This window comes from Macaca thibetana, chromosome 15 (genome assembly GCF_024542745.1).
Source record: "Macaca thibetana thibetana isolate TM-01 chromosome 15, ASM2454274v1, whole genome shotgun sequence".
Lineage (NCBI taxonomy): Eukaryota > Metazoa > Chordata > Mammalia > Primates > Cercopithecidae > Macaca > Macaca thibetana.
This window is the reverse complement of record NC_065592.1, coordinates 12,165,686-12,193,340: the sequence shown is the minus strand read 5'-3', so window position 1 is coordinate 12,193,340 and position 27,655 is coordinate 12,165,686. Positions and strand designations below refer to the sequence as shown.

The 27,655-nt window shown below is 47.2% G+C and overlaps 1 protein-coding gene and 1 non-coding gene across 3 annotated transcripts in view; both read left to right on the top strand.

The window, feature by feature from the left end:
• Positions 1-27,655, top strand: part of MVB12B (multivesicular body subunit 12B) — a 179,760-nt gene that overhangs the window by 80,005 nt on the left and 72,100 nt on the right. For both annotated transcript variants that reach the window (XM_050760566.1, XM_050760567.1), the window contains exon 7: positions 15,279-15,373. In XM_050760566.1, the coding sequence (XP_050616523.1) occupies positions 15,279-15,373 (95 nt within the window). The remainder of the gene's footprint in view (positions 1-15,278; positions 15,374-27,655) is intronic.
• LOC126938162 (small nucleolar RNA SNORD116) lies at positions 20,320-20,413 on the top strand. The gene has a single exon (XR_007719988.1). It is a non-coding gene; the product is annotated as a small nucleolar RNA SNORD116 (small nucleolar RNA).

Genomic DNA, 27,655 nt, shown 5'->3' with positions numbered 1-27,655 from the left:
CGCCCTGCCTGCCTTCAAGGAGCCTCAGGGCTTCCTGATTGAACGCTGCCCTCTGCTGTGAGCTCAACCTTGCGTGGGACCAGAAATCACCATCCGGCCTGTAGCCCCACATTCCACCTCCTCCTCAGTCATGGCTGTATTTTGCTAAACAAATTGTTTTCCACAGCTTTGAGATGGATTGGGCAGGGAGGAGACTAATGTTGCCTTTGGCTCTTTGATAGAGGATGTACTGCATTCGGTCCAGACTGCAGCTTGTCCTGTGCTCTCACGCACACAGCCCTTTATGAATCTGACTTTGGCAGTCCCCTGACTCTTGAATTTTCAAAAAGCGGATATTTTAGTAGGCTGGAAGAAGATGAAAAGCTAGCAGTGCCCATATGTTCCTTGTTTTTAAAAGTAAGGTCAGCGAGGTTTAGAGACTCTTTAAATATTTCAGTTTATAAGATTAGACTAGATCATCTGGAATGGAAGTGTGGTGCCCCTGGTCCCAGACTTGGCTTTTTTCTTCATTTCTTTTATATGGGAGGTAGGTGTTTTGGCATTGCAAGGTTCAAGTGTAATAAAACTTAAATGTAGTGAATAAATACCATGATTTGGAGTGTTGCTGTGGCTATGAAAGTTAGTTTCCTTTCTTCGTCTTTTTTTTTTTTTTATTAAGTAATCAGTGACTTGAAAAATAGCAGATTGGTACAAGGATTGTAACTTAAGAAACTGAAAACTCCCATGCTTTAAAAGAGTATAGTCTTTGACATTTTTCTGCGGAAGCATTTTCTTCACTCATTTAAATCTTCCTAGGCTAAGATGAAGCATTCATCCTGAAATGTACACTTGAATAGTTTGAAATTCAACACAAGTGTATCTTTTTAGTTAGGACATTTTCTCTTGGGTTATCAGTGGTCAGCGATGGTAGTGGTGGTTTTGCTTGACCCCAAGATATTTACAGACGCCTAGGATCTGAGCAAATATCTAGCCCAACCCCAAGTTGGGACTAGGTCTCGATTATTGGTGCAACACACCTAATGTTTTATGCCTGTCACCCAAAAAGCATTTTTACAGCCAGGATGTGCCCATAGTCACCAACAGTAACTGTTGGGAGACACGTCAGGGAGAGGTAGCTGTGGTCACTGCCCCGTACGACAGCCAAAAGCCCAAAGCAGGAGGGACCCTGCCCTTCTCCCAGTGCACAATGAGTGGGAGCTCTGTGTTCTGGCCGGCATTTCCCGTCACGTTCAATAGGACATGTTCACTCTTCATACTTCTTCAATTCTAAATTTCAGAAGTAATTTGTCACCGTAGAGGAGGGCGTCATTAATAACCATTATTTAGAACTGTCGAGTCTTCCTCTCTGTGTGTGTCTGAGTTAAGCATCCCCAAAATTGGCCTCGTTGGTGGCAAGCAGTGCCCCACATTGACAGATCGAGACTATCCCACCCCCACCCCCACCGACGCCCTCACAACCCAGTTCTTCCCCGTCTGCCTTTAATCACCGCGAGGGGGGCGACAGGGAATGGCTACAGCATGTCCTCCTGGAATTCATTAGTGTTATTACCAAAGACCGTGTTGTAAATTGAGATTTTTTTTTAGCTGCTTGGAAAAAATTTCTCCTTAACTATTTCATTTTATTGTACTTCAAAAAAAGAAAGAAAGATTTTTCTCGTCAAACTTTTGGAGCAGAATAGTTCGGAAACCCCGACTTCAGATCCCACTGGGTGTGGACCCTGAGTTGTAAATGAAGCTGAAATCGCATCTGGTTACTCTTGAGCTCTGGGGTGAGGGCCAAGGAAGAACCCCCAAATCTTCCGAGGGGTGGTGAAGAAAAAGAATTGCCATTCAATGTATGTTAATGCGCATTGTTATTCTTTAACATTAAAATTCCACTAAAGTACTAATAATTACTGTTAATATCTTTCGGTGGAAACTTACAGTAAAGGAGCAGTAGTGGAAACAGTATTTAAAGGCGAGCTGCCGGCATGATAAGAATGCAAATAAGCGTTATTAGCCTAATGATTTTGCCGTCGCCATGGTTGTGCGGCAGCAGTGTTGTGAATATGTCATCCGGCACCCGTGAATTTGGAAAGTGTGTCAAAACACAACTTCAATTAGTTTGCTCTAATTATGGCTCTGGAGAGTTGGTAACTACATCACTCCTCATTAAAAGAGATTTTCTTATATGGATTAATATAATATACAAAGGAAAGTTTCAAAGTTCCCGACGCCATTCACTCCCCCCATGAATGAGCCAGGGCGGGCCTGATGGATCCGGATCCAGGGTCTGTGCCTGCATTGGGCCCAGGCAGGGGGCTGGGGCAGCTCCCTCCTTCTGCCTGGCGATCCACTTCCTGCTGAAAGTGGCCACTGCCAATGGAGCCTTTTCCACAGGAGGGTCAGTGAACCCATCACAGGCTTTTAAGGAGAAATGGCTAACCTGAAACTATCAGGGTGTTCCTCCTTCTCGGCTTCTAGGTGGAGGCTGGAAGCAGAAAGGTCTCTGGACCTACTGTGGTCCAGTCCCATGTGTGCACTCAGCCCTTGGCCCTGTCCTGGGTCTTTCGGGGAGATTGTGTGGGAAAATATGTTGGTTTTGGTCACGCAGAATCACATGGTATCTATGAAATGTTAGTAAAAGTCTTTTCAGATAGCAAAGGTGTACATTAACGAAATATCCAAGCTGACATATAATATAATGACAGTTCTAAATGCTGTCATTGAGCCTTGGCCATCTTGAAAGAAGAGAGTTCACATTTTCTTGTCCTGTTGTGGACTTTCCCCTCCCCGAGGACACCTGTCCTGCAGCGCCCACTTTCTCGAGTCCCACTCTGCAGGGTTTGGATGGCCACCTTGTCACCTTGCCTCAAGTCAGCCTCGTGGGACTGTTCCTTGAGCTTTGCTGCCCCCACCTCCGTCATTCTGCTGAACCCCCGGCCACAGAGGCATGATGACTTCCATTGGGGGTGCTCAGTGATGCATTTTGAACCCAAGAGTTAAATTTCAGAATGCTGGTTGAGGAGGCCTGGGTTTTGGTTTTCCTCTGATTTAGCCACACAGTACAGATGATCCAAAATACAGCCTTGAAAACATTTTTGTGGGCCTTGCGTGTTCTCTTTGTCATCACTTTTGATGAGTAACTGTGTGTGTGTGTGTGTGTGTGTGTGTGTGTGTGATGAGTCCCTTGGGCCTTCTTTACACCACTCACAGGCAGTGCTACTTTGAGTGAGTTTTATCACTCTCTGAGCCTATTTCTTCCTCTGTGAAATGGGGATAAAAATGCCTCCTTTGCAGGATTTGTCATGAGAATTAAATGGGGGGACACAGAAAGCACCACCCTGGTGCCCAGTGAGCACCCGTGCATGCTGGCTTTCTGTCTGTGTCCAGGGTTCAGTGCAGAACTTAGCCTAGCATGAGCAGGGCATCCCCTTAGACCTTTCCTTTGCCACCACGTGGCTCCTGCCCTGCTACAGTTGCAACTCCAGTCACCAGCACCCCCTCCAGTGCCTCACAGCATCAGAGACCGGGCGCAGGCATCCTCCCCTGCGGAGCTGGGACTAGAACGGCTGTGCTCACAGGTGAGCAGCTGGGAAGGGGTTAAGATAGTAATTGTGTAAGTCTTCCAGGCTTTCTCCCAGTTCTGCGATAATTTGATGAAGAACTTCACCCTAATTAAATATTCAAATTAGGAATAAGTGTCAATATGGCTTCCCATTGCCTGGAATGATGATTAATTGTATTCAAAACTCTAGTGGCCCACTGTAATCTAAACCTAACCGTTGTGCTTGATTATTTCTGCACCACACTTGCCATGTTTTCGTTTTAAGATTTAAACTAGTAATTGATTTGCCATATGCCATCAAGCTGCACGTACTTTATGCATTTAGGAACTTGGGGAGTTTGGAATTGTGATTTCCTTCGTCTTCAGTGGCAGCTTTTTTTTCACTTGTCCAATGCCGAGTGATTTGGTTGTGTGTGTGTGTGTGCACGTGTGTGTATGTTGCCCATGAGGAAAACCCATTCTACAGTCAGGCTGGTAGGTTGGAGTTATATTGATCATGGCAAATGGGCTTCCTGAATGAAAAATGAACAGGTCTGTGTTTGCACGCACTTCAGGCCCCGTGTCATCTCAGTAAAGCAACAACATAGCATGGTGGAAAGAGCATTAATGCACATCCTAGCCCAGCCATTTTCTTTAGCTGTGTGACTTTGGGTGAGTTACTTAACCTCTCTGAACCGCTTTCCCCCATGTCTAGGGTACCGCTTCCCTTGCTGGGTTGTTTAGATTAGAGATGCGTATGAAGCATGAGGAACAGTGCAAGTGCCCTGTGAGTGGTAACTGCCATAGTCCTAAATAATTACAGGAGTGAAAATTCCAGGAGCAAAGCCTTCACGCCGGCCTCGCAGGAAAGCCACTCCCAGCCATGCAAGTCAAATCCCATTTCCTACCTCTCTGACTCCCGGAGCCTCCGTTGCCCATCCTTGGCTTTGTGACATCTCTTGGGCCACTGTCTAGACTCTGGAATTACTATTCCATTGCTCAGGCCTTTTCTCTCCGACCACAGTCTTTCCTTTTCGCAGGTGGGACCATGGCTCCCATGTCTCTAGATACCTCCCAGGGCCTAACGGGGTGCCTGGCCTGTAGTAGACTCTCAACAGATGTTTGTTGTTTTGGTTATTTCTTTTTCATGCCACTGTCTTAAAATTCAAGCCTATAACTGTATTGTCCTTTATGGCCTATCTTTTGATATTCAGAGCTTTTTACTTTGTGATATAGGAGATTTATGTTTGTGTTTCAGTTGACTTACAGATAAATTCCTAAAGGGGAAGATACAAGTTTCATTTGGTTTCTTAAACTGTCTTGGTGCCAGGCAGTGCCTAGCACACAGTAGGAGCACAATAAAAAAGTGCGCTCAGTCAGTCGCCACATCCTAATTATAGCAACCTTGTGTGCTTGTTGATACCAGTCCATCTCCCCTGGTAAGGGGTTGTGTTCCTTGGGTAATATTTGGAATTAAGTTTTAGGTCTAGGCATAGAAGGTTTATAAGATAGTGAATATAACTGTAGAGGAAATAGGTCTGTTTTAAGTTTTACAAAACCTTACTTGTCTTGGCTGGTGTCAATTACAAAACAAAACAAAAAAGCGACTCATCAGACTGTGAGAAATGATAGTAAACTTGGGGCATGGTGGTTTCTGTCTGAGGTTGGCTCCAAAATCAATATGAAAAGAAAAATCACCACCACTGAAAATATTTTAGAGCCTAGCGTGATTAAAATAACTGACTTTCTGTTTTAGTGGAACCAAGTTAGGAGAAAGAATTACAGTATCTCCTCACATCTCTGGGTCTTCACAGATCTCAATCGTAATTCAGAGCCTCACTTGGGAAACACAGGGGACTTGGAGCAGGAATCCTGGCTGTGAAGTCATTGAGGAGGATTCGAGTGTTAGTCGGGCCCTTCCAGCTGAAAATGATTCATTTTAATTACCTTCCAGGGCGATCCGATACCTGAGCATATGGTCTTTAAGAAATAAGGTTCCCCAAACTGTCAGCAAGTATGGGCAATGGTCAGGGACCTCTTTCTGACACCGTTGACCAGCCTTGGAGAGCGGGCACTCTAGAAGGTGCTTATTAAAATGCCAGCAGGTGCAGCAAAGGTCCCCTTCCCTGTGACTCCCGCACCCTGCTTGTGCCAGGTGTTTTATAAGAGCCTTTTTCTTCATTAAATGGCATTCATTAAGCACGTCCTTACACCTGGCACAGAAGCTGTGCGTCACAGATGACTTCTTCCCAGTGGTGTTTGCAGGAATAAAACGGAATTTCATTTAGCCATTTGCTGTGTTCTTCCCCTTCCTATCTTAACTTGACTTTTGTTTCTTCTGCTGCCCCCACAATCCATTCCTTTCCTTTGTACATGACCTCTGATCTTTGTCCACCAGCAGACACATTATATAGAAAACAAGATATCCTTTCAGCACCAAGCACCACCACCCTGGATGCTTTCATACGTGTGTCTCTTCTACTCTCCCAACCACATTGAGAAGCATTCTCCTAGTTTTTGCCATCTTTTTTTCCGATTAAAAGAAATAATTTCTCATCAAAAAAAAATTAACACTTAAAAAATAGGGAAGAGCAGTGGGGCAAATCCACACTCCCATCTTAGAGGCTTCTGTCATCAATACCATGAGCCTCTCCTGCCCCTCGGTCACCTCTGAGTTACTCCCTCCGGGCCCTTTGCTGTACCATAGCTTAGCTGTGTGTGCCCATGGAAAAAAAAAATTGTCTTATGGGGTTGTTTATAATACATCACTCTGCAACTTTGTTTTTGCTTGGCTTGTTTTTTGGTTTTGTTTTACTTAACAGCCATGTCTTTGGGAGTTGGCCATTTTTACAGAAAAACCTCTGGCTCTCTTCATCTATTCGTTTCATATAATACTTTGGTATTATATGAAAATTCCACATTTTATTAGCCTCCTCTTGTTGATGGTCACTGGGCTGCTCCCAGTCTGTTGCCATGACAAATGCTGCCCCAAGGCCCTGGTTCCTGTCCTTTCCTTCCACAGCTGAGATCATATTCCATACCCGGATCCCGAGCTTCTCACTCCAGCCCTCCCCACAAAGCCTGTAAACATGGTTTTATGTCTGCATAATATTCTGAGTCAGACATTGTAACGTTATTTCCAGTTTTTGAGGAGACCGTCATAATTAAGAGCATGAATTGTGTAATTTGCCCCATCGGCATTCAGATCCAAGCTCCTGCACACTCTGTGTTCAAGTCCAAGCTGTATCCAGCAGACAGGCAAGCTGTGGAGCCCCTCTGAGACACCTGTGGAGTGGGGGTGCTCTCAGCACCTCACTGTAGGATAGGGTTGGGGATCATAAGATGCATATGACAGGTACCCGCTGTAAACAAATCAACCGATGCTGTTTTTAAATTTTCTTAAATAGGTCATTTCCCACATTTCAGGTTCTTTCCTCAAATTTTAAAAACGGAAGAATGGAATGCTGGTCCTTTTGTCCCATTACTTCCCCATTCTTAAGTCTTAAATTCGAATCATCTGGAATGTATTACTGTGTTTCTCCTAGAGAAGGTGACATGAATAATCTTCTGTTGTTGTCTTCCTGCACAAAAGACAACTTGAAGTAGTACAAAATTGCTGAATCACAACTATTTTCACCTTCAAAACTCGGCGGCTACATCGTCTTCCAGCATTTAGTATGGCAGAGGAAAAGTCTGAAGTCACCATCAGTATTTGCCAGGATGAATCCTCTTTTCATTGCATTTTCTGGAATACTGTGAACCCCATTGGTTGTGTGTGTGTGTGTGTGTGTGTGTGTGTGTGTGTGTGTGTAAGGGGTGGGAGATAAAAGTGGCAGCTGCCTCTGACTGAGTGCACCTCTGCCTTGCTAGTCACCACTCCCTCGACGCTGCCCTTTGACAGTCTGGGAGGACAGCAGGCACTGCAGCTGCCTGGGCAGAGCCGTCTTCATTATATGTGGCCACTGGGTCCACAAGATTAATGGTAACATTTTAAAAATTCACACAGACCTGGAATCAGCACTAGAAAATACAGATTTAAATTAACAAGGAAAAAGCAGACTCCCATCAAAGGAAATAAATCGTGCTGGCAACTATTGTCACATAATAAAATGTATTCTATAACTGAAGGGCTTTTATATGGAGCTGTCTGCAGCTTAGTGGCCATGTTAATTGAATAAGGTGCCTAAGACTGACTTGGGGGAAAAAATGAAATTCCCCTCAGCATCTATTTAGCTGGAGCCGTCATCGTTGGCAGCATGTGCTTGCTGACCTATTTGTTTCAGAACAGCCGGTCCCTCCGCAGAGAGACGTGATGGCCACCAGAAGCATCAGGGTGAGCCCTGTCTCCTCCGGGCAGTTCTGTGGACGGGGGGAAGGGGGGGAAAGCTTGGTAACGCTCCCCGAGGATTTAGGGACTGTTCTAGTTATAATTCTCCAGTGACCAAACAGATTTTGGAATAATAATCCATCATTTGAGTCAAGTGGCAGAAATGGTTGTCCTCTGATGAACAGCCCTTGCTCCAGGGGTCTAAGACCTACTGGGGAAGGTGCCAGAAGGCCTTCACCTCCAGGCACTATCCTAAGTAGAGACAGTTTCTCAAGACTTTGAGTCTCCTTCTCCTTAGTCTGTGGGGGAGCTTTATGAACTCTCCTAAAATCTAAACTCACGAATCTGCCTATAGAGTGGTCAACTTCAGGGCCACTAAAATGACTCCACTGAAACTGCTGTCCATGGGTGCACCAGCCACCATCATTCTTGTGGACCTCTTGGGGTTTTTTTAAATTATTATTTTTATCTATTTATTTATTTTGAGACTGGATTATGAAACTGACTAATTTTGGGTTTTTTTTTTTTTTGGTAGAGTCGGGGTTTTGCCATGATGCCCCAGGCTGGTCTCGAACTCCTGGGTTCAAGCGACCCACTCGCCTCAGCCTCCCAAAGTTCTGGGATTACAGGCGTGAGCCCCCACTCCCGGCCGACCTCTCGGTTTTGTTTGATGCTGTTGAGCACCTGCTCATTCTTATAACTCCCTGGCTGGGAGCTGCAGAAGAGGTGAGTGTCTGATGCCCGTGGCCTAGTGCAGCTCCTGGTCTCTTCCTTCCTCCCTCCTCCAGGTACAGGGTCGTAATTGGGGCCTTCCTTCAGTCTCCTTAGACAGTTCAGCCTGTCCATTCTCATTAACCAGAGGCCTTTGTATGGGAAAGAAGTCAAAGAGTGTTGGGTTAACTGACCACAATTGCAAGCATTAAAATAAGGATTTTCTGTCTATGGATGCTCGTCCACAGACACTGGATGCTATGGTCATAGGCGCAGGCACAGACCAATAAAGAGTCTTTGAAAATGTTTTAAAAGACAGCCAAATATTTCATGAAACGGTGGTACCACAATTTTTTTAACCTGTCCTCCACTGTTTGATGGTTCATCTGATTCTAGCTTTTGGCTTTATAAGCAGTGCCGTGATGAATTTATTGTTTACGTAAAAATATCATGAATCAGAAATAGTTGCATTTTCCAAGCCATTAACCAACCCAGTCGTGAGGATGAGAAGGAGAGAAGTGACAAGGCTTCCTGGAAGTTTCCCCGAACTATCCCTATTGTAAGTCAGAATCAGATCAACAAGTAGATAATCTTAGAGGATTTTCCCTAACATTTGTTAAGCACTCATTGTGTCCTGGGCATTGTTCTCACGCCTGGGGACATGGTGGGAAGAAAAGGCGTGATGGAGATCATGTTCTGGTGATACGAACACAAGTCAGACAGCCCGGTGGAGTGGAAGGGCACCGCAGGGAGGAGGCAGGTATTATAAGAGTGGGTATGGGGGTGCCTCCTCAGAAGGGTGGCCTGACTGGGGAGGGAAGCCAGCCGCTGAGGTCTGGGGACAGTGGCAAGTGCAAAGGCCCTGAGGCAGAAACAAGAGCAGGGGCTGGAGGGACCAAAGCAGCTACTGAGGTTGGCGGACGTGAATGCAGGGAGAGTGGACAAGACGCGGTCAGAGAGGAGGGAGGGGCTGGAGCTGGCAGCACCTCTCAACCGTGGGCGGGTTTGGATTTCATCCTGATGCAGAGGAAAGGCACCACGGGTTCTGTTGCGGTGCTACACGGAGGCCCTCGTGAGCCGGACTCTCAAATAATGCCAGGGTGGCAAGAATGGGGAGAGTCGGAATAGGATTGAAGCTCGCGTGCTTGTATGTGCTCACACATGCCTGGTTCCGTGCTGTCAACCCTGCCTGGATGGTGGCCCTCTGTGCCCTGGGAGGGAACGCACCCTTGCCAAAGGCCATGTGGCTCCCTGGTGCTAGCGCTGGAATTTGGACCCACATCCAGCAGACTCGGGGCACTGCCCTTAACCACTACAACTGGTTTGCCTCCCTGGGTGTGCATTCCGGCCATTGGTCGTCCAGCTCTGTATATTTCCCTGTAACCTCTCGGGATCACTGAGCTAGTGGGCGGCAGAGGTGTCATGTCCCTGGCATCACTGATTTCAAAAGGGCCTTCAGGAGGGACCCTGTGGCCCGGATTTAGTCGTCTCATTTTATATACCCGATAGTGAAGCTGAATTGGGGTAACTCTGACATAGCAATAACCACCTCCGGAGAACACATGGACTGACCTCTTCATTCATTCCTGGCTTTCCCTTCATCAACTTTACCTCCCAGGGCCTCACTTTCCTATTCTGTTAAATGAGAATAATTACTCCTATCTAAAAAGGTTGCTGAGGGGATGAGGCCGGGTGATATATCGAGGCCCCCCAGCCCAGGTCCTGGCAGGTGGGGCTCCACCCCACACTGGGGAACTGGAATCTCATCTCGCCTGAGACCCAGCTGATGGCAGAGCCTTCCTCCTTGTCTCTCACTTTCAGACTAATCTGACACCAAAGCACCCCTTGGCCACTTCTCCTTCAGCAGGTGACTTGTCCTGTTTAACCACAGGTCACCTGTCCCTGGGGCCCAAACTGTTCATTCTCATTAATGGGAAGCCTTGATGTGCCTTTCTGTCCTGTCCCCATGTCCCCTGCTTCCTGTGTCCAGGAACAGTGGAAGCAGAAATGCAGGGGAAGCTATTTGCTGTGTAGGGAGGAGCCCTTCTCCCTAAAGCTTTTTCTGCCCAGGGGGCCTTCCCACCTGCTACTCTCTGACTGCCGTCCCTTACCCACTCTTGCATCAGCTACTTTAGCTGGAGTATTCAGTAACCTGATTTCAATTCAGCAGATCCCTACTGAGCAGTTATTCTGCAAAAGATACAGTCAGCCTGTGACTCGAATCCTCTTTTAATTTCACATTTGCTGCATCAGGCACACATTGTCTATAGTGTATGAACAGAAACTTTCTTTTTTTTCCCTCTTGTAAATTCCTGGTTGCTGCTGCTGCTGATTTCTTCTTACCCATACCGGGTTTCCTCCATAATGGAGAGGTGAGATTCAGGGTATAAAACAGAGACCCCTGGAGTCTAATTGGGAAAATACACACAGGGAGAAATGAAATGATAGAGACTAACAGCAGTTCATGTCAAAAAAGAAACCCACGAGTTTTCGTGGGCCAACTGCAGCACTTGATTTGGTCAACAAATGGTCAGTAATTGTCTACCCTGTGACAAAAAAGTATCCCAGAAAATGAAGTACAAAATTGATGATATTTGGCCCTGCTCCTGAGGAGGTCACAATCACATTGGGGACAATTTTGTATCAGATGACCAAAGTGTCTTGTGACACCTGGAGTGGGGTGAGAGAAGACACTCGGGCATCCAAGTCAGTCTGGGGCAAGCCCAGGAAAGGTTTTACCAAAGAGGGGATGGTTGGGTGGGATCTCGAAGTATGAATAGGAGTTTGGAGAGTAGGTAAGGAAGAATGGAGATTCCTAGGAAGAGGGAGTGGCATGGATAAAGAATCAGTCTTAGGCATGAGAAAAACAAGGCCTGTTCAGAGATTAACAAGGCTTCCACTCTTCCTGGAGGAGAGGGGAAGTAAGTAGTGGCAAGAGGCACAATCTGGAAGCGGGGCTGGTGTGCCGGGGATGTGGAAGTGTGTGGAGGGAGAAGACAGCTAAGCCAGGAACCTTGCAAACAGCAACCTCGCAAAGATTGGAGGTGAAGTGGGAGTTGGGGCGGGAGTGGTGGGCAGAAAGAATCATTTCCAGTGAAGGAAGAGAACTTGGGGCAGGGGGTGAGTTGCAGGGCGAGCCACGGAAAATCTGAGGCCCTGGAGGGACAATCAAGTTTGGTCCCAGACATCAGTATTGCATGGGGCAGCTTGAGAGACGGGCCCCTTGATTTCTCTGTTGTTCATATACTTTTTTGTTGTTGTTATTGCTCATATATATCTTTTAAGTCCTAAATTTCCCCAAAACTGTCCATTTAGCGGGTGTGTGGCAAGTCATGTTGACAGGAATGAAGTCTCTGCACAAAGTAGGTGGTGAATAATTGTAGGCTCGTGATCATTTGCTGCTACCATTCCCATCCCCACTGGCATCTTAGTTTTATTTCCTCACTCTCCCACAGACGGGCAGGGTTTTGAAATTGTAAATTGGATTTTGGCACATTTCTGCTTAAAAATCCTTCCAGAGAAAGGCAGAACCAATGCTGGGCTCCACGTGGCCTGGCCCCACCTTCTTCCTGGCCTTCTAGGCCTGGCAACCCTGGCTTCCTCCTAAGTCTGGAGGAAGTCAGACTCCCCACAGAGCCTCAGGTGCACACCCCTCCTCCCTGCTGCATCTCTCTGATTTCTGCCTATCTTCAGTTCCCACCTCAATGTCCCTTCCTCCGGGAAGCCTTCCAGGGAGCCTCCTCCTACCCTGCCCTTCATAGCACTTGAGTCTTCCCACTTTCCATAGGAAATTATCACACTCGTAAGCAAGTGTTCAGGTAACTTTATGGATATTTTAGTATCCCCCTGCCTGTCCTGCCACCACTGAGTCCCCCATAGATCTGTGTTGATGCATATTTGACCACCCAACAGCTCAGCCGGCCCCATTTTCTCCTCTGCCTCCTGGCTGTCCTCTTTGCCATCATCCATGTCCACCTGGCTCCCAAAGTTCTGCTAATGCTCCTGCCTCCTCTGTGAGCCTCCCTGAATGCTTCTAGCCCCTGGAGTATTTACTAGACTGCACAGATCGCTCTGCATCCTTGTTAGGTTGCGTGCATCTTTTTAGGGCTTTGGAGGCTTAGAAATCTTAGTCTGGCAAAATGAAGCAAAATACTTTCCTGGCTCCTGGAAATTCCCTCACTGGTACAGTGAGTGCAGTTACAGCACCTAACCCTAGATCCTTTTGGTCACACACACAAGGCCCTGTGCTCAGAAGGGCCCCACCATGGGTTTAATGCTCTGCTGTTGCCGTCTTGAAATTCTTGATAGCATTTGAACAAGGGCCCCATGTTATCAACACACCCTGGGCCGCGCATAATGTGTAACTGCTCCCATACCTGCCTCGAGGGGCGTTGTGAGGAGCCACAGGAGGATGTGTGACACCTGCAGTCCCAGGGCTGGCACCTGGTGATGCTCTCAGCAGGGTCACCTGTCATCATTTCAGTTCTGCTCAACCACAACCACAGTCGATAATTCACTCTTCTGTTTGCTCAGCTTCATTGACTAAGTGCTGTGGTCAGAGACATTGATGAACTGCTGAAAACCCTTCTACAGCTGCTCGTCGCCCTCGCAGGGTTCCCAGGCCTGGCCAGCCTTCAGATTCACCGCTGGAGCTTGTTCAAAGTAGATTTCTGGGCTGCACCCAGCCAGGCCCACGGGATCGGACTCCCCAGGGTCAGGGCCTCTGAGTCTGTGTCGTAGCAAGTTCCCAGGTGACTGACGCCTTCATTAATGCCATGACGGGAGTTTAGGAACCTCCATCCTAGGAGTTTGAACCCAAGCCTCTTGCAATGGTGTTTGGCGCCCTTTCCATCTGGCCCTGGCTGCATTTCTAGCTCCGCTTCCGACGTGTGCCCTAACCCTATGGGGAAGTGCTGGCTCTCTCGGACTCCCCGGTGGGTGCCTTTCACTCCTGTAACATCCCTGAGGGGTCCTGAAGCCCCATTCCCTTTAGCAGAATATATTGTTCCTTCTTTTCATGTTTACCAGCACTCAGTTTTTCTTGTTCCCCGAGCACATGTCACATTGCACTGTGATTTGTTTCTGCACCTTTATTCCCTGCAGCCTGAGCTGAGGGAGCTCACCTCTGTACCCTTAGTTAGCAGCAGTAACAAAGAATATTCAGGTTCCCTCCATGCAAGCCAGTGCACCCAGTGGACACGTTTACTGTGCATGTGTCTGCTGGTTCCCCGAAGCCCCGAGCATACGGTTGGTGCTTGGTTCAGCCTGGCTGGGCCGTGGCTGAGTGTCCGCCATGAGCTCTCACTGTGCGACTGGCAGACCCAATGCCTTCACAGCCCTTGGTGGTCACCTTGCCCCTAGAAGGGTCATTCCGCTTCCAGCTCAATCCTGGACCTGTGGGAAGATCCCCTCCCTGGAGAGCCTTTCCTCCCAGGACCCTTTTTTTTTTTTTTTTTTTTGAGACAGAGTTTTGCTCTGTTGCCCAGGCTCGAGTGCAATGGCATGATCTCAGCTTACTGCAACCTCTGCCTCACAGGTTCAAGTGATTCTCCTGCCTCAGCTTCCAGAGTAGCTGGGATTAGTAGAGACAAGGTTTCACCATGTTGGCCAGGCTGGTGTCAAACCCCCCCAACCTCAGGTGATCTACCCGCCTCGGCCTCCCGGAGTGCTGGGATTACAGGTGTGAGCCACCGCGCCCGGCCCTGCCAGGAGTGTCTATGCACAGCAGTCATTCTAGAAGGTCACACATGTGCTGTGTGAAAAAGGCACCCAGTGATTGACGGCTTACTTTATGTGATAAGCGTTCCCTCCACCAGTCTCTTCCTTTTCGGAAATGTCGGGTGTGGCCACAGGTTAGGCTCTGAGCTATTGCAGCACAGCCTCCAGTCATCCCACCAAGAGGTTTTGTTCTTGTTTTTTCCCCTGGACCTGTTGGGTTTTAAATATTTTCCTATTCGTTTAATTTTTCTTTTCAGCATTCACTACAGGCAGCTGGTGACCATGCCAAATGGATTGTTTACTTTTGACTAAATGCTCACTTAGGCTGTGTGTTCTTTGTAAGCTTTAATGGCTCACGCCTGAGCCATTAAAGACCGTGCTGTGTCTGTCTGGAAGGTGCTTTCCTGAGCACCTACTGTGTGCGCTGCCTGAGGGGGAACACACAGACACAGCAGTTGAGAGCGATGTGCCATTCTGATTTTCAGAGGTCATTAGTCTCCTGAACTCATAAGGCAGTAGTAATTCCCAACACCTTTATTTACAAAGGGCTTCATGTGCAGTGATCCTCAGCAGCCCTGCGGTGTAGGAATGGAAGCATTTGCATGGCTCCTGGAATAAACCAAGGCTGGTGTTCAGTGCCTGGGTGTTACGGTCCCACTGGTGCATTTTGCCCAGTGGGCAGAGATCTGGATCAAACCGCCACCCCACAGAGTGTCTTGGGCCTGCTGTAAGGCTTGGGACATACTTTCTTCCTCTTGGATGTCCTTTCTAGTATGGGGAAAAAAAGGTGGCTGTGATATCTAGAAACTTTCAAATTCCTTGAGAGGACTTGAGCCCGGTGGAGGAGTCACGCTTGATTGAGAAGGAGGCGCTGGCCAGAGCCACCATCTCTGCCCGCTGCTCTGTGCTGCATTTCAGCTGTTGATGGTGTCAGTGCTTCCTGAGTCTTGCGGAATGCTCCTGTAACCTCCTTTCTCTCCTCCTTCTGTTCCTCAGGCACATCTCTCTAACACTTCCTGCCACCTTCCGAGGCAGGAACAGCACCCGGACGGACTACGAGTACCAGCACTCCAATTTGTATGCCATATCAGGTACGTGGAGCCACTGTGCAGGCCAGCTACGGAGTCTGCGTCCCGGGCACCACCTCCTTCCACACGTTCTCTGCCTTCTCATGGGATCTGTCTGCCTTACCTCTCTTTTCTTCCCTGCAAGAGGCCTGTTCCCTGCAGGGACCAGGCCTTCCCTTTCCTTTGTGTCGCCTCGGAACTTAGAGAAGGGCCAAATACTCAGCATGTTTTGAAACTAATGATGAAAAACAATGTGTGGATTTCACAGACTTGAAGGGAGGTTTCCAGAGAATACTCGCCACATTGTTCACCTGCCAGACCCCGGCAGGCTTCCCACGGGGCCTCGAGAGCAGCGCCGAGCTGAGCCCTGGTCGGCTCACCCTCCCATATCCAAGTCTGTCCTCACCTCTCATTTCTCACAGCCAGGTTTGTGGCCACAGGGTACACTGGCGGTCTCCCCTCACACCCCTGGAGCATGAGTCTGTGGTTTCTGAACTCGCCTTGAAATTGATAGTGTTACCTTGGCGGGAACTTCATCAGTCCTAGTTTTCCTTTTCACCTTCACCCAGGGAGGGGAAAACTTACAAGCCTTATTACAGAATTGAGATTCATTAGGTGCTTGGCAGCACAGGTGACTTGCTAAGAGCCAAGGAAACCCACAAACTCGCCTCCGATTATCCTGGGCCGCCAGTCAGGGGTGTTTGTATGTAAGGGGAAAGTGGCAAATCGGTGCCACTTACCAGCACACACCCTTAATGGTGAGTGACATTTTGAACACAGGAACATGGCATTCATTCATGTACCATAATGAATCGGTTATTTAAAAGGTAATCTTTTTTCTAAAAATTGCAACTACAGGTTACTAAATAGATGAAATAGAACAATGGCATAATTCTTGTCAGTATTAGTTTTTCTCGTTATGATCACTCCCTAATAGGTTTGGAAGTATAAGCAAAAGCCAGTTGTTCCATGACTGGGTGACATTCCTGCTGGGAAGGGGAGGAACAGGGATGTTCTTAAGCCCCCGTCCCTGGCTCCACTCCAGGAGCCAGGCTCTCCAAGGGGAGAGCGAACGTGTTTGTCTAAGAACAGCATCTCCAGGGAGAATTTCTTTTGTGCTGTGGCTATTTCAGCAGAGTCGACAAGGAGCGTAACAAGTGTGGAAAGATGACCTATTTTGTAGAAAAGCTGAATATTTCCCCAGATGCTTAGTGGCATAGAGGTACAGAACAGGCCTGTGGAATCCGGCAGGGCGCCCCCATTCAGAATGCACACAAGGGAAGCTCCATCAAAACGGATGACTTTTTTTCTGCAGCTCGCAAATCTTTTTCCAGCCACAGCGTTCGGCTACACCCACTTTACCTGTGTTCTCTGATGGCTTTCCCAGCTGTTGGCGTTTCTGCAGGAAAGAGCCACGGAGTGAAATCTCCTATGGTTTGGCAGGAACACCGCTGTCTGCCTCTGGACCGCTGCTTCCTCGCCCCGCAGCTTTGATGAGGTGTTGTCTGGGTTCATTTCAGCTGTTAGTTTAGCAATACCAAGGTAACAGCCTCAAGACACAGGGGAAGCCATTCAGAAACTTCCTGTTACATTTATGTAAGTGGCAGTCAATTGGATTTTATCTTCCAAACAGAGGTAGTCGAGGCTGCAGCCCCCGGCAGCAGGCAGTTTCAGGCCTCCTCAGCGGCTGCAAGCACCAAATTGCTCTGCCAGGGTCTAGGACCGCTTCGTTGTGTTGCTGCCAGAAATACCCTGCAGGACCTGCTGGCTCCATAAGGCCTGCAAGCTCAGCACTGGGCAACTATGGTGCAACTGGGAAGCCTGCCCGCCCACCCACTGGCAGCCTGCCTGCGAGTCGTTCTGGCTAGGAGGGAGCAGAGACCACCCCCCTCATCCCCATATGAACGGTATTTGGCACCGAGTGGCCTATCTCAGTTTGGTATTGTGAAGTTAGGGTTTCCACTGGTTTCTTCCAAAAACAGTTAAGGCAAAGTGTGCCCCAGACCCTAGCCCTTGCCCAGTACCGATGCCTTGATAGCTGGAGTTCTGCTGATAGTGAAATGAATCATCAAACCGTTCTGCCTCTGAACTGGCCCTGGCACAGGTTCACTGCAGACTTCAGGAGCTGAGCCTTTGGTGCAGACTCCTGGCGTGCCCTGTGTCCCTCCTGAAGACATTCGATTACTGCTCCCTGAGTGTTCCGTCCCTTCCTAAGAGAAGTAGATTTCAAAACAGTGTAATTAGAAATTTGAAAAACAGCCCACACTTAACGTGTATGTATGGTTGTTAAAGTGTATTAACTTTTAAATGTTCGCTCAGTGGTATACCTGCTAGTAGATCCCTTTTCCTGTATCTTTCACTAAGACAGTTGCTCCCACCATGCCTGCTAAGGGTGAGACATGGCGCATAGTTGCAAGAGACACCAGTGGAGACGATATGTAGACCCATCCCTGGCACACAGCAGTGCTCATGATGTGGTCATGGAAGGAAGGAAGAGATGAAGGAAAGCATTTAGCCCCCTGTCTGCCTTGCACAGGAGTACCCTCCCAGACCCCTGGGCCAGGTAGCCATCCTGATTTGCTGCTTGAATGCCTGCGGTGTCTGGGACCACCACCTCCTACCAGCCCACCCATCCCTGTGAGATGCTTCCTCGTTAAGATGGGCTCTGTCTTCCTGTTTTTTCACATCCACCCAGCGATTTGAGATACTGCGCATTCTGCCGGCCAAAATCTGCCAGGTGTTCTACACAGTCCAGTCATATCTCTTTCTTGACCACAGAAGTGGGATGAGGAGCTCCTTCTAACTCAGTCCTGAAATCCTGAGATACTTGTGGCCTGCGCTCTGCTCTCTTGTACCCTAATCCAAACGGCCACGAAGCCAGCATCCATCCTCACACTTGTCCTAGCAGTATCTCCTAGAAAATACAGATGTGCAAAAAGATTTATCCACAAGGATAAGCACTGCCACTTCTCAAAAATAATACTTCAAGACAGGGGCGAGAGATGGATAGATCTTAAATGCCCCAAACAAAGACGAATGCTTAAATTACAAAACAACCATACAGTAGCCTTAACTTTTCAGCCATCCAGAAGTGATGACTTAGATTAAAAGATATATATGAATATTGTTAAGTGGAAAGAAAAACAGGTAACAAGTCAGAATGTGCAGTGTGATCTCATTTTAAAAATTACATCTAAGCTGGGAGTGGTGGTACATGCCTGTAGTCCCAGCTACTCGGGAGACTTAGGAGGGAAAATCCCTTGAGGCCAGGAGTTCGAGGCTGTAATGCGCTATTATGATGGCCTTTGGAAATAGCTGTGCACTCCTGCCTGGGGAACATGGATCTTGTCTCTTAAAAAAATTAATTAATTTTTTTAAATTAACAAAAAATACATCTAAAGGTCTGGAAAGGTCCACGCCTAAGTGTTTATAGTGATTTTCTTGGGACTTTCCTCTTTTTTTGGCCTCTTTGCAGTTACTCATTTTCCATAATAGCATGTGTTGCTTTTACAGTAAGAAAAAATATAGACCTGATGTGAACGTGTCATGTTCTTGGTAAACCCTGCTGGCCTGCAGGATCACCATTTTCTCCTGAGCGCTCACGAGCCGCCTCTGACTCATAATATGCTTTCAAAGTTTACTGCAGATCATTTCCAGACCACAGATCAATAATTTTCTTATTGTCCCTTTTAGAAAATATGATTTTTTTTCCCCTGTTATCCAGTCCCCTGAAATCACCTTTTCACTCGAGTTCCTCAGAGATCACTGTCTGTAATTCCAGCACCATCCTTTACATCCTGCTGTCCCTCTGGATGTGGACTGGTCAGGCAAGCAGTGGGCTGCTCCAGCCACCTCCCTGCCTTCCTTGCTCTTCACGTTCCCCATCACTGTGTCGCTCTGTAGGGTTTGAAGATGGTTTTCCCTAAAAAGATAAAATGATGGTCGCTTGGCTTGGCTCACTCTGTTATCCATCTGGATTAGGGTTGGCAAACTAAAGCCTATGGCCCAATCCCATCCACAGCCTGTTTTGTATGACCTGCAAGCCAAGGATGGTTTTAATATTTTTAAATAGTTGGACAAAAATAAAAAGAGTAATATTTAGGGACATGTGAAAATTATATGAAAAACTTTAATGTTTGTAAATAAAGTTTTATTGCAACACAGCCATGCCCAGTCCTTGACAAATGGTCCTTAGCTGCTTCACATTCCAATGGCAGAGTTAGCTGTGTGCAGCCAACACCGGATGGCCCACACATCCTAAATATTTACTCTCTGGCCCTTTACAGAAAACATTTGCCAACCCCGGTTAGGGTCATCACTCCTATGCCATGGGTGCTATGCATCCTCTTTCTTGCTCTAAACAAAATATTTAAAAACAATCTTTTTTGATGTTTCTTACCTTGCTGACTGTAGCTTTCCTGGTGCTGGTCTCACTGGTGTGACCCCTGTAGCTTTGTGCTTTTGGTTTTTTGAGCATGCCTTTAAGATCTTACGTCTTCGGAGAGACCTCTTCCGGGTCATGTGGATTTCTCTAAGTTCTACTCCAGTCCCAACCCTGGGATTTCCTGGTCAGGACTCTTAGTGGCTGTTAGTTTTCTTAAGAACATCTTATCTTTCCTGAAAAGTCTTCTATTTTAGTCCCAAATGGTGCCACCCTACCTTTCTTTTCTTTGAATTTTTTATATGTTTAGATGTCTGCCCATTCATTCATTTCTCTTTCATCTATTCTAGAAGGATTTAAGGTAGCTCCAGAAATACATATGGCCAAATGGAAATGGAAGTGAGGAAACACAAGTGAATGGAAACAGGATAGAAAGTGGGCGTGGCTGTTTGCAGGGGATATCTAGATTAGGTTCTGAAGCAGAGGGCTGTCCTTTAGGGATAAGAGAGAAACAAGCTAGTTGCTTTGGAAGAATTGAACTATTCTCTTGAGCCCGAAGAGCTGTCCTTCCTCATAAACAGGGCCCCGTGGGTCAGCACTGACTCCCACATATGCATTCCTTGGAAAACTGAATAAAATGAGCAAAAAAACCTCTGCCGCCGAAATGACTGCTTTTGTTTTCTTTATTTCTTTATTTCTGCACTTTCCCACATTATTGCCATATGAGTGTTAGTCCTACGGATACATATTAAAACTAGTAGAAATCTCAGAGGACGCTGGACATGAATGAGAGAAATGTAAATATTTATAACCTGGAGGCAGGGAAGGAGGGCTCCATAAAATGCTGTAAACAACATAGCAATTGCTTTTCAGTAATTATAACTGTAAGTTTGATAAGAATAGCGCATATATATATATATATCTCCGTGTATTGGGCAGACATCTACTTGTTTGAAATGAACCTAAAATGTCTGAAAGTTGAGTGAGATGTTTCTTAAGAAATGTTCTTGTGGTGGGCGTCAGGCACCTTATGGGGCTGGAGACCTCGGGGAATGTCGGGAAAGACAGATCTTCCCCAACCCGCTGCCCAAACCTGCTGCACCAGAGGCTTCCTGTATGGAGAGGCGCTGCCAAGGAGAGCGCAGTGCGGCTTTTCTAACCTAGGAAGGTTTTTTGTCTTATGGCAGGTTTTGCTTAACATACAGGGGACCATAGGATGGGAAACCACACCATACTATTCTCTTGTTGTATTTGTTGTTATAATCTGATTTCTATCTCCGAGTGCACAGTTTTTAACCAAAGAAAGCTTATTTTTTCTCTCTTGAAGAAAACGACATAATAAAATTAAGCAAATACCTATTAAAACTGGCATATAATAAAACCAAAAAATCTCAAACACCCCATGAACGCAGGGTGAGCCACCATGCAGAAACGCCGCAAAGCCACACAGTGCGGTGAGCTGTGGGGTAGGATTGCTTTCCTCTTTAGGACCTAGACAGATTGGCTCACTGACATCTTCATTTATCCATCAGCATTAGGCTGACTATAAAAGTGAAGGGGGCACACAATTGTCCCAGGACAGAAGCCTTAACCTGGATCTGTCCGGGCAGACTGGGGTGCATTGGCCACTCTGCCTTCAGCATTTTTTTTTTCAGTTTTCTTTTTGATTACTGGAAAAGCCAGCTTATTGCCCTCCACAGCTGTTCACTTTTTAAAATACCAGCCCCCCTTTCAGGATGTTTGACACCAGGAAAGATGTCGTTGTGGTCAAGTCAGTGTCCATCATCTCGTCAGTTTGGATCATGGCCCCTTGTACAGAGAGAAGGAGGATTTTATCTGTAACTCAGAACCGTGGGTGAGCCATGTAGCTCTGACATTGGAGTAGGAAAGCACAAAGCAATTAAAAATAATTAATGATTTCTGAATATCAGCCTTCTCCATGCAGTTTTAATCTAGTCCTCATTTAAATTGGAAGATGGACATTTAATTATCAGTATTATGAAATTCATGATTTATATATTTCATCCAATTGGATAAAATTTCTGCCACCAGCTTTTCATCTTATGATGAAAAAAATGTGTATCTTACAATGTGATCATTTAAAAACTCATCTACAGCATACCAAACAATTCCAAACATATTTTCCTTTCATTTGCAGTGATTACATGATTTCTGTCTCTCAATTAGGAAAAAAAAAAAAACTCACCCGGAAAATTGAGAATAAATTTAATACTTTAATGATCAGAAAGCACTGCAGGGTTGGGAAAAGGAAGGGTAAAAGACTCAAAACAATAGGGTACTTGAGAAGCACTGTTCTCTCCTGTGTCAGGTGTGCTGACACAACTGTTTGGCATGTTGTAATGTTCATGGTTTGATGCTGCAGAATTTGCATCCACATTCTGGGTGTGCCTGTGGTTCTCCTTTTCCCTGTGCTAGGGTGAGGGTGTGGGCTGAGTGAGTGTGCTCCTGATAACCAGCAAGGAGGGAAAGGGCCGCTGTCTTCTGGTGCAAGCCCCTGAGTAGTGTTAGCCTCTGCTTTCACAGGTGTCCCTGTGGCCTTTCAGTGGATATGTTCTCGTGGCTCGGGGTGGCATTGCATTTCCAACCCCGGCTTCCCTGAGGTTCTTCACGCCACAGAGGATTTTCATAAACCCCGACAACTGGCTCAATTGGTAGTGGGTGAGCGTATGGGAAGGTGGGCCAGGATCTGAGACAGGAACATCAGTTTGGCACAGCCACTGATAATAGCATATGGGAAAATTCCCGAATGAAGTGAAAAGGTATTTATAATAATTGTGCTTGAACCAAGGAGGAAAGAAGTCATTTTAAAGGCAGATACATTTTTATCATCACCTATAAGAACCATTTTTATCATCCCCTATAAGAACCCTTATCTATCCATCTCCTCTTGCCTTGACTGACAACAAAATCAAGTATAAAGAAAAATAGAATAAGAAAAAGAAGAAATGAATGGGAACGGATGGGGAATTGATCACATGGTGTATTTGTATATCCTGATGTAAAAGGTGCGGCTGACAGGTGGCCAGGTTTGCTCTGTACACAACCATGTGTGTGCTGTCAGGCGCACGCACGCTGCCTTGTTTCGATTGATGAATTGCCTGCTTTCTTGATTAAACCTTCCGTCACTTAAGAAACAAAAAGCCTGTGTTTAGATGGCAGAGTGGGACATGTCAAAAAAATCTGTCTCCTTTACCTTTGTGCAGATGTTGGGCACAGACTGTAACATGTATTATTAAAATGAATGTGGCATTTACTGTGCATTATTCCTTTCCTGGGAGAAAGGACTGTAAATTATATGCTAATAATAAGCTTTAACCCTTTCGAAATGCAAAAGATTTAAGAGTGCAAATATTCATGTAGGCCTGGCTAATTGGATGTGCTTTTCTACATCCACCATGGTGGCTGTGTCACTGAAGTTAATGAACAGCGTGTGCAGGCAGACACACAGGGCACTTGGGGAACTCCTGCCTCCTGGAGGTTTTCTGTAGTGCGAGTGCCTCCTCTAGGACTTCACAGAGAGACAGACCCTGAGAACGCTGAGCTGGGCTCTGGGTCATCTTACTCCAGGTGAAGTCCGTGGTCAGGATCAGCTCCCCAGCAGGTCCTCTGGAGCTGAGTGTTAAGCGTGGTCCTCTCTTCGCACGCCTGCATTCTCACTTATGGGGCTGGCCCTGGGCCTTCTGGGCTGCAGCCTGGCAGGTATCAGGCTTTGGTGCCCAGCCCTTACTTGACTGTCTTCCTTGACCAGGCTTTTCTATAGCCTCAGCCCGGTTGTTCAGGTAGCCGACTCATCTCTCCAAAGACCTCCTTGGGCCCCTTGCTCCTCAGATCACACCTTTGTGCCCCGCCACAGCCTGACTGCATTCATTCAGACCTCAGACCTCACCTGCCTGGTGTTGGGGCTGTGGACAACCAGCCCCATTCGTGTCCCACCAGCCTGGGTCGCTCCCTGCGTCCTCCTTGCCTTTGTCTTGCGCTATGCTTGCCCTGCCTGCCACTCCAGCAACTCAGATTTCACCACCTTCACTTCTCTCTGTCCCTGGCTCTGGCTCTGAAGGCGGTTCCCAAGCTGCTTCTCCACCAGGCTTTTCTGATTCCCCTCCCGCTACTGACGCTGTCTCCTGGTTTACCCCACACTACTCTGTGTTGGAGAGTTTTCACCTGTGAGCACCTTGAGAGGGCAGAGACCATATTTAGAGAGGGTAGAGGCTCCTCTCTCTCTTTTTTTTTTTTTTTTTTTTTTATTGAGGAGGTTATAGTAAACAAAGGCAAAGACAAGAGCAAGATTGTTCACTCCATTCACTCATCAGTCACCGAGAGCTGCCCTGTCCTGTGCTCCTGAGGGCAAGCCTGCTGAACTGACAGGGCATTTGGGGTTGGAAGCACAGGGTCAGAATCTTGACTCTGACACGTACTAGCCATCATACAGTGCTGCTGTGAGCAGTTGCCAAGGTTGTACACTGCACAGAATATGTGGATAGCATCCCCTAGAGCTGTACAAGGACCCTGCACAATGCTACTTGGGGCAATGCTAGTATTCATACCTTTAAAACAATGCAGTAATGCCCGTTTCCTTCCTGGATTGTTGTGAAGATCTAGGGTATGTAAGAACATTTTATAAGCCAGGAAGCAGTGTAGGAATGTCACTTCTCTCCATATTGACCTCCCCTGTGGGGATGTGATCCAAGAAAGAGCCCAAAGATTTGTTGAGAATTATCACATGGGACACGCTGGCTTGGGTCCAGCAAGGACTTCATCTTCTTGGCCGTGTGCTCCCTTGTATAATTTTGATCTATAAGATTACTTCTCAGAGTGCTCAGAGGAAATTTCTTCCTCAGTCCAGAGAAACTTGCAATAAAAGGCTCTCTGGCATGGCTCAGCTCAGTACCCCCTGGAAGCTGAGACATTCTGTCACGCATCACCACTTAGAAGTGGGCTATTTTCTGTGGCAAGCAGCCCACGATCCCTTTCTCAAGAAGGTGACAGAATGATGGCTTGGGGGCAGGAAGGAGAGAAGTGCTAGGCAGCGTGAGGCTGCGACTTCTATAAAATCTTCCAAGGTACCTTTGGTTTTTTGGAGGAAAAGTGCCTGGGGGGCTGATTTCTGCTCTAGGCTTTCATTTCTGCTTTTCCTGTGCCCCATGGGTAGGAAGAAGTTAAGACTTTTTCCAGTTAAGTCATCATGAAAAATAAAAATATTACTAGGTGACAGATACTTCAGTGCTCTTAAATAGGCAGCCACCTTCCCACTGTGCTTTCCTTCTCTTTTTGGTTTTTAAGCATGGCAGAGCTTAGGCAGCACGGGTTTAATGGGCCACATCCCCTTCTTAACTTGGAAAAGGCTTAAATCTGTGGTCGAGGCAGCCGAGGGCAGCTGGATGAAGCAGGGCGGGAGCCCAAACAGCTGGATGCAGGCCTGTCTCTCCCACCTACTGGCCGAGTGAGGCCAGCAGAGCACCCAGCCTTTCTGGATCTAAATTCCACGTCTCTCCGTATCAGCAATTGCAGTAACAACATTGATCATTTGAACATCGCAATAGTCGGCTCATTCTTATAGGACGCTTCCTGTGCACCAGGCATTGTCTGGTGTCGAAGGTGGAGGTGGTAGTGCCCACCTCCCGGGACTTAAAGCTGTGTGGGAAGGAGCCTTGTATGTTCCGCAGCCCGAGATGCCCCAGGCCTCACAGTGGCCAGCAAATGTGCATTTACTGGCCCTGGACTTCACAGGCATTCTGTCCGAACGCTGCCTTGACTGTAACGTTCTTAAACACACGAACACGGAAAAACCAACTTTCTGACACCTTTCTCCCTGTATGTTTATCTTCTTTGTCTAGTTTTTCAGCAGAAATATGCGCCCATGTGCCCCTGATAATTCCCTTCCTTAGAGACAGCACAATTGTAGACCTGGCCAGAGAAATGCTGAAGACAAAGGGAACCCCTTGAGCCCAGCCCGTCACCTGCTCTTAACACTGCTTCAGAGGTTTACTCTGGAGTGAAGGAAGTAGGGTGGTGACCAGACACTCCTGCCTAGAGGCAGCTTATACCAAATTAGCCTTTCGTTTCTTTCTCTACCTCTGTCTCTCTCAAAATAGTAAACTGTCAGCTGAGAGGGGAGAATGATGAAGGCAGCTTCTTTCATTGAAACACATTTAGGGAGCTAAAGTAGTTTTTGCTTTATTAAAATGGATTGAATTAATTAAATGAATTTACTGAATAATACCCAGGCTTCCTCTTACTTACCCTGCGTAAGGTGTGTCATATGCACTTGCCATGCATTGTGTTACTTAATCCCAACAAATCCTTACCAAGAAAACATTTTACAGATGGAGAAACTGAGGTCTTGAGAGCTTGTGATCAGCTCAAAGTTACAACCGCGATACATGGCAGGGCTTGAGATTCAGACCCAGGTCTCTTTGACTGCAGACACTGAGCTCGAAACCACGGTACCGAGGATGCTTCTTTAGTGCAGGTTGCGTGTGACCATTTCCCTCCCCTCATCAAACTGAAGGTTGGAAATGGCACACAGACCTGGCGTGAATCGTGCTAGGACTCACTTAGTGTACTGGGCCTCAGCACTGTTTACACTCTCACCTGGGCCCCTGGATGATCATCTCTGGGATCTCATCAGAGTGAGGCCTTTGACACTTGGCTGATGGCAGTGCCGGATCCAAAGGACAAAAGGAATAGGGGGTGTGGCTCCCATCACTCTTGTTGGGCAAAACGGTGAAGGTGGGGAGGGCAGGGCCTCCTTACTTAAAGTTAAGTGACCTTGGGCAAGGAACTGAACCCTTCTGTGCCTTTGTCTCCTTACCTGTAAAATGGGGGTGATGGTGACTTATGGTGAGGCTTAGAACCATGCCTGGGACACAGAAAGTGCTATTGATGTACTGCTGTGATTGTTGGTATCCACAGCCCTGCCCTCCCAACCCCTTCTCAGATCCTTTCCCAGCCAGGAAAGGGGATATACCAGGTACCTCAAAGAACCTCTGCCTTCATAGTGGGGGCTGCACTGGCCTTGCTGCTGTAAACCTATGTCTGGGGGAACCCTGCGCACTGGGATGTCTGTACGTGATGGCCTTCTCTTAGCCTATAGTGATGGTGGGCAGCCCAAGCCCATCGTTTCACTTACTGGGCCTGAACCCCGAGTTTTCTTCTCCCCTACTCTAGCTCTCCTGTTCCGTGAGTCTCCGCACCCTGCCCATGGGCAGAGCTCTAGTTTGAACTCGTAGTCACCTGTGTGCTGCCCTGCCTTTCCTGCTTGCAAGCATCGTTCTCTAGATTAGGCCTCCTAAAAGCCATCCTCTCCTAAACCCGAGCCCAAGGTTACTGAGCCAGTACAGCCTGTGAGCTTTCCCTGTGAGTGCTCCAGAATAACCCTCACCTGTGAGCCAGTCAGTCCCAGCCCCAGCTTCCACTCCTGCCTGCTTCCAGCCCTCTGTGTCCTCCAGCTTCCAGCGTTGCCGAGCTCCCTTGCTCAAGCATCTCTGAGTTAGGACAATAGTGGCAGGGCACTGGATTCCGGGTTGGGGTATTTAAACTCTCGATGGCCTGCTAAGGACGGACACAGGCGGTGCCAGAACTTGGGGAGCAGCTGGACAGTCGCACAAGCTTTGGTGATGAGATTTATCTTTCAACTCTTACACAGTATGAGGGTCCCCGTTTTGTGTCAGAACGAATGCATGTAACTGTTGACATTAGGACAAAAGAAATTCTGATCTTTCTTAGAACAGCGAAGCCACCTGTCTTGTTTGGACGGAGTACCTGCATCCATCCCCTGTCACACAGTTGGTGTTTGTGCCCCAAATACTGAATTGCTTTTTCCCTCTTTATTAATGGCCAGTGATGGTCCTAAATGCATTTATGTTTTAAAAAAAAAAAAAAATCTTTAGTCCTGCAGCCTGAAG